The sequence below is a fragment of the Monodelphis domestica genome, chromosome 3 (genome assembly GCF_027887165.1).
Source record: "Monodelphis domestica isolate mMonDom1 chromosome 3, mMonDom1.pri, whole genome shotgun sequence".
Lineage (NCBI taxonomy): Eukaryota > Metazoa > Chordata > Mammalia > Didelphimorphia > Didelphidae > Monodelphis > Monodelphis domestica.
The window spans coordinates 6,289,635-6,296,552 of record NC_077229.1 but is presented as its reverse complement, the minus strand read 5'-3'; the positions used below and the strand labels follow the sequence as shown (position 1 = coordinate 6,296,552).

General features: G+C 49.2%; 1 protein-coding gene across 2 annotated transcripts; it reads right to left on the bottom strand.

Moving 5' to 3' along the window:
• Window positions 1-360: 360 nt before the first annotated feature.
• Window positions 361-6,681, bottom strand: LOC103095721 (zinc finger protein 879-like). 2 transcript variants are annotated; one of them, XM_007505494.3, is made up of 4 exons: window positions 6,497-6,681; window positions 4,746-4,872; window positions 4,153-4,251; window positions 361-3,244 (listed from the first exon to the last, which is right to left on the bottom strand). In XM_007505494.3, exons 1-4 carry the CDS (start codon window positions 6,554-6,556, stop codon window positions 1,608-1,610), a joined length of 1,923 nt encoding a protein of 640 aa, XP_007505556.2. In that variant the 5' UTR covers window positions 6,557-6,681; the 3' UTR covers window positions 361-1,607. The 2 variants fall into 2 exon arrangements, with proteins under 2 accessions (XP_007505556.2, XP_056676377.1); XM_056820399.1 differs by lacking the exon at window positions 361-3,244 and having other exon boundaries at window positions 3,979-4,251; window positions 6,497-6,665.
• Window positions 6,682-6,918: the final 237 nt, after the last annotated feature.

Genomic DNA, 6,918 nt, shown 5'->3' with positions numbered 1-6,918 from the left:
ATGCCCAGTGGACTTACTCGTCGGCTATGGGGGTTGGGGGGGAGGAAAAGAAAATGATCTATGTCTTTAACGAATAATGCTTGGAAATGATCAAATAAAATATATTTTTAAAAAATTCTCTATAAAATACTAGCTGTGATGAATAAACTTTGCCATGATTCACCAACAGTGTCTTGTGGTCCTCCTGATCCCAGAAAACCAATTCATCTTTCCCACCCTGTTTCTCTGTAATAGTTTATGGCTCCAACTCTTTTAAAAATGTTATAGTTGGCAGCTGCAAAGTAACAGGGTAAGCTTATACATTAGAGAGAATGAGACATGAAAGAGTCAGAGAAACAAGAAACACAGACTAGACATAAGTGTGGTGTCATCAGGTCAGCCTGTCAGAGGTTCCAGAGTGACTCAGCTGAATTGCCTTTATTCAGGAAAGTAGGAATGGGGGTTGTGGCATGTCAATCAAACAGGTGTCATGGCAGAAATATTAGCATCATATTGGCCATCAACAAGATAAAGGAACAGATACCAACACAATGGCACAGCCAGTATCCAGACCAGAAGCTCATTTGAAAGTCCTTCCTTCAGAACTTTTCCACAAATATCACATTGAAAAGGTTTCTCTTGTGACAAGGAAATCACTTTAAAAGACTGATATATATTAATTTAAGGTTGCCAAGGAATTCAGCTATGTAATTCCTAAATGAAAACTCAAGTCAGCCGTCAACTTTTATAGAGTTTAATTACAAACAGGAGGAAGAAAGGAATTAGAGAGAGAAAGAGAGAGAGAGAGAGAGAGAAAGGGGAGAGAAGGGAATAGGGCTTAAATACCCCTTCTGTTTAGGCTGGGCCAAAAGGCCCAAGCCCTTAGATAGCTGGGGCAAAGGAAGGAGATCAGTCCCTATTACTCATGTGACCAAAATGGAGAAACAGTCTGAAGGGCCTCCACCTCCAGCTTCCTTCAGAGCAAGCTTCTCAGAGCACCTCTCCAACCACTCAGAGCCAAAACTCTCCAACCAACCCCCTCAGTCCTCAGACCCCTCTATCTTTAAGGAAACCATCCAAGTTCCCTCCCCTCAGTTCTCACATCTACCAATCACTGTCCATCATTTTCCCTATGCCAATGGTGGCTCTAGCTTAACCCAGGACCGCCCAGAGGTCTGTGGCTTTGCACATGTCTGTTGAAGGTCATATTCTCAAATACTTAAATCTTGATCTTTTGCTACAGCCCTTCCTAAATCCTATTACCCTGAGTAGGGTAGAGATTAGAATAATTTTGATCTATGCTGCAGCCCTTCCTAAATCCTGTTAGGACTGAGTAGGGTGGAGATTGCAATTTCCAAGACCTGGTTCTGTCATTCCAAGTATCTCCATTGTATCAATTCTAAAATCAATCATGACTCAAAGAAATTCCTGTTCTATGCTTAAGGATAGGTCAAAGCCCTTTCCATTGTTCAGCAAAAGGTTTCTGTCCTAAAGTAGTCTTAGGTAGGGAAGAGAAGGACCCTCCCATGCCAAAGGGGTTCACATTCCAATAGACTATCAGTAGGAAATTTTTCAAGTATGAAATTTCCCAATGGTGAAATTTCCAACATTTATAAGTCTAAGAAATTTTAAGGTTTACACTCTCCAGCATGAATCCTGCTATGGTGGGTAAGACATGACTTATTGGAAAAGGCCTTCCCACATTCACTGCATTCATAGGGTTTCTCTCCAGTATGTATTCTACTGTGAATAGTAAGTTCATGCTTCCCATAGAATGCTTTCCCACATACATCGCATTCATGAAGATGAATTCCTCCATGAATTCTCCTCTGATGACTTAAAAGGTAAGAATTTCTTTGGAATGTCTTCCCACATTCACTGCAATTAAAAGGTTTCTCTCCAGTATGAGTACTCTGATGTCCTTTTAGTGTTCCAGCTCTGGAAAAGGCTTTCCCACATTCACTGCATTTAAAAGGTTTCTCTCCAGTATGAATTCTGTAATGTATTTTAAGATGCCACCTTTGCTGGAAGGCCCTTCCACATTCACTGCATTTAAAAGGTTTCTCTCCAATATGAATTCTGTAATGTATTTTAAGATCCCACCTTTGCTGGAAGGCCCTTCCACATTCACTGCATTTAAAAGGTTTCTCTCCAGTATGACTTCTGTAATGTCTTTTAAGAGCCCCTTTATGCAGGAAGGCCTTTCCACATTCACTGCATTTAACAGGTTTCTCTCCAGTATGGATTCTGTAATGTTTTTTAAGATCCCCCTTTTGCGGGAAGGCCTTTCCACATTCACTGCATTTAAAAGGTTTCTCTCCAGTATGGATTCTGTAATGTTTTTTAAGATCCCCCTTTTGCAGGAAGGCCTTTCCACATTCACTGCATTTACAAGGTTTCTCTCCAGTATGGATTCTGTAATGTTTTTTAAGATCCCCCTTTTGCAGGAAGGCCTTTCCACATTCACTGCATTTAAAAGGTTTCTCTCCAGTATGGATTCTGTAATGTGCTTTAAGATTCCCCTTTTTCTGGAAGGCCTTTCCACATTCACTGCATTTAAAAGGTTTCTCTCCAGTATGGATTCTGTAATGTGCTTTAAGATGCCCCTTTTCCTGGAAGGCCTTTCCACATTCACTGCAGTTGTACCGTCTCTCTCTACTCTGATGATGACAGTAATGTTCAGCATGACCTGTCTTCCTCCATTTAGTTAACTCATTACACTTTTTCCCCCTATCGGTTGTCTGGTGTGGACCACATTCATTAATACGAGGGAATGAATTCTCCCTTTCATGAACTTCCTCTTCAGAAAGAATTCCACGTCTTTTTATGGAGCCCAAATCAGGACCCAGCACTTTCTGACATTTGTTAACCTTACGACGTTTCTTCCTGGAATGGATTTGATCTCTTTGTCCTTGGTTCAAATACATGGTGGAACGCCCTCTCTGGTTATCTCCTTTTTGGCCCTGCATAACTACAGATGTTCCCTGTTGTGGAAAAAGGCCTGGCTCTGGGCTAGAGGTCTGAAGGTATTTACCATGTTCAGAAACTCCAGCCTCACTGGGAGGTTCTGCTTGGATTATTTTTATTCCTCTAGAAGGTTTCCCTTCAATGTTCTGCTTTTTCTTCAACCTGCCATCACACTCCCAGGCTTTCGCCATCTTGCAGATTCTTAGATCATCCTCCAAGAACTTTTCCTGGGATAAGACTTTCACAGAAATACTCATCTTGGGAGCTGACTCCTTGTTCTGAGGCCTGGATTCCCAACCTGAAAGAAAGAATATGAACAGAGCTTTTTCTTGGATGAATCAGCTTTTGTCTAGGAGTCACTTTCCCCAATAATCAGGCTGTTACAAACACTGTCCTTGTTTTCATGTAAATGGAAATCAGTTTACGTGTCTTCTAAAATTTCTTTGCATTCACCAAGCTTATCCTTTGATATGGGTCAACAATATTAAATTAGCTAAAGGTGGGTAAACTGATGCAGGGACCTCAGAATCATTGTACGTGGGGATGATTGCTGGCTGCCCTACACTATATATGAACAACATAATCTGGAACATATGTGTCTATACATGTGTATAGATATCCATTATAGACAAAGACATGGACACACAAGACTGCCTCAGAAGCAGTACATAGCAACAATTTAAGACACAAGGTAAGGATTTAAAAAGAAGAGTCCAAGGAAGGGCCGGGTCAGGAAAAGCTCTCAAGGCCAACAAGGAAGGGCTGTAAAAAGACACACACACCTGGCAAAATCTTCACCTGAATTAGACCTCTGGAAGGAGTCATGAGAATATGATCAGGGGGTCTAAGGAAAAGAATTCACGTGTAGCCCTGACACTGAAGAATTCGATTTTGCTTTCCACAAAAGATTAAGACAACCCAGAGCTCCACCCACAGTAGAATTTCTTTCCCATACTATGAAGGTACCAGCAGAACCTGGTTATTTCTATCCATACCTTTTGAGACAAAATCATTCAAAGTGGAGAAAGCAGGAAGGAATTCTATGTGGGATCTGTGGCAGAGAGAGGAGTTCCTGGCCCAGAAGGTCACTGAGGGGATGACCCAGGAGCCCATTCTCGGTGGGCTGAGAGATGAATGACCAGCAGAGCTGTGTATGGGTTGTTGTGTCCTCACCAGGGTCAGGCACTCATCCACTCCCTCACTCACCTGGCCAGCAGCTTCTTAGGACACCACCAGTTGGAATCCAATGTGGTTCCCCTGACTCCAGCTCAGAGATCCTCACATCCTTGTTTGAATCAGCAAGGCCTAGTCATGGGAAAGGGCAAAGAGATGAAGAGGGAGGATGATCTCTCATGCCCTTAGGAACAAGCTAGTAAAGGAGCCTGGGTGCCATGGAGGTGCTTAGAGAAAACATCTCAAGGCTGCTCTGGTTTGTTTTCCTGGGAAGACACAGGACTGGAACAAGGAATGGAGGGGGGTTCTGAAAGACAAGGGTTCATTTGATCCATTCAATACTGAGGTATTGGGAGCTTGGCTGACGTCAAGTACTTCCCCTGAGTCTTGAGAAGGCCCCTGTGGCCTGAGGGAGCAGAGCTGGGCTGGGACCATGCAGTAAAGCCCTTCATCGCTAGACAAACAAAACGAGAGCCTTTCAGCCTGGCTTTTGGCCTGGTTAGCATAAAAAGTGCTCAGGCCATTACAAGCCAGAGAATCCCAGCTGCACACTGGATAGGGCCCAGGAGAAGGAAGCAGATCCCCTTCCATGGGCAGATCCCAAGGCCCAGAGGAGCCCTCCTCACCCAGGCAGACCAGGTTCCTGTAGTTCTCCAGCATCACCTCCCAGAACAGCTCCTTCTGGGGAGGGTCCAGGAGCCTCCACTCCTCCCAGGTGAAGTCCACGGCCACATCCTTGAATGTCACGGAGGCCTGAAATATCATATAAATGGGCTCAGCCCGGGACCACAGCCCAGAGGGTCCTTGGAGGGGAAGGGAAGTGGGCAGGAAGGACAAGGGCTGATTCGGACCCCAGCCTGAGCTCCCACCCTCAGGCTGTCCTGCATGCAGAGTCAGGACACACAGAACAGCCACTGATCAGTCAGCCAGCACTGAGGGAGAGTCTGTCCTGTGCCAGGCTCTGGGCCAAGCCCTGGGCATAAAAAGAAGGGCCAACGTATAGCCTGGCCTCAAGGAGCCCCCAGTCTAATCGGGAGACGCCATGCACATGACTGGTGAAATCCAAGGTCTGGCCAACACTTCTCTCACCACCCCCTCGGGAAGGCAAGTCCTCTCTTGTCCCTATTTACAAATGAGCAAACTGAGGCTCAGAAGGGGGGAGGGATTGTTCATGGTCACACAGACAGGGTCAGAGCTGGTCCCCTCCCTGACTCCAGGCCCGTCCACAGCCCGTCCCAGCAGGCCATGCTGCCTCCCACTCAACAGCTCAGCTTCCCCTTTGGACATCTCCCAAAGGCAGCAGAACCAGCAACAGGCACTTGTGAGGGGCCAAGCACATGCCAGGCACTGAGGAACCGGATGGGGACACCAAGAGACGGGACATGGGGGTGATGGAGGGCCTCCACCAAGGCCTCAGGCTGCCTGGAAGAATACAGGAGGAGGAGGTGATAGAGGCCTGGCCATGGGGAGGCAGCCAGGCTGTGGAGGCCTGTGAAGGCCCAAAGGAGTCTCTGTTGGGCTGTCGAGAGAGCAGAACCCAGGCTGAGGGGGACACGGGGTCAGGCGCCATTTTAGGACAATGGCTGGAGCCAGCCTGGGCTGGAGCAGCCATGGGGGATCCCCGTCCTGCCTGGAAGTGTGTCCTCTGCATCTGCTCAGGAGCCCTTCTTGTCCATGTCCTGCACTCGGGCCTGATTCTGGCCTTCAAGGCCTCGATGCCAGCTGACGGTGGGCTGTCCCAGCTGGGTCCTCGGTGGAGCCCAGAACCCAGAACCCAGAACCCAGTCTCGAGACCAGCTGCTCCTGCTTCCTGGACATCCTCCTCCCTCTGGGCCTCGCCATTCCGGCTTCCCCAGCCTGGCCTGAAGCCTCCCAACTGGGCCTGGGCATGTGCTGGGCCCAAAAGAGACCCGACTTCTCGGCCCAGGAGGAAGGGAGGGAGCCGGGCCGGAGCCGGAACCTGCCGTCCACAGGGGAGAAGCAGCCAACCAGGAAGGAGCTGCAGGTTGTCCTGAAGCAGAGGCCCAGCAGGAGCCCCAGGACGGGACTTCAGGGAAGGGTTTGAGTTCAAGAAGGGAAACGAGTGACTTTGGGGCCCTGGAGAGAGAGGAGTGTCTACACCTGGGCCTGAGTCTCCATGTTAGGGGAGAGAGGAGTGTCTACACCTGGGGCCTGAGCCTCCATGTTAGGAGAGAGAGGAGCGTCTTGCCTGAGCCTCCATGTTAGGAGAGAGAGGAGTGTCTACACCTGGGCCTGAGTCTCCATGTTAGGGGAGAGGAGCGTCTACACCTGGGCCTGAGCCTCAATGTTAGGAGAGAGAGGAGTGTCTACACCCGCTGCCTGAGCCTCCCCATCAGGAGAAGCCGCTGCTGCTTACCTGGGGGGTCCTGCAGGGCTCCAGCGCGGCGTCCTCTCCGCACTCCTCCAAGCTCTCCATGCCAGGTCTGGGGGGATCCCTGAAGGACAGACGCCTCACCTCCTCCGGGACAGCACAAGCTGCGCAGGAGCCCAGGAGCAGGAGAGGGCGGGATGGAGGAAGCCAAGTTTAAAACCCGGAAAGCCCGCCCCAGCCTAGGCCCCGCCCCTGACCAGGCCACACCCCTCGCTGGAGCCCGCCCCGCCTGCCGCGTGCACCTCCCTCTGCCCCAGACAGTAGCTCAACCTCACCTTGCTTTAGGCCCCACCCATTCCCGCTCTGCCCCGCCTCCATTCCGCTCCTGCCACGGCCCTCCCAGACACCGCCTCCTTGCCTGAGCCCCGCCCCTCTATTAGGCTCCGCCCGCGACGTCCCTCCCCTGC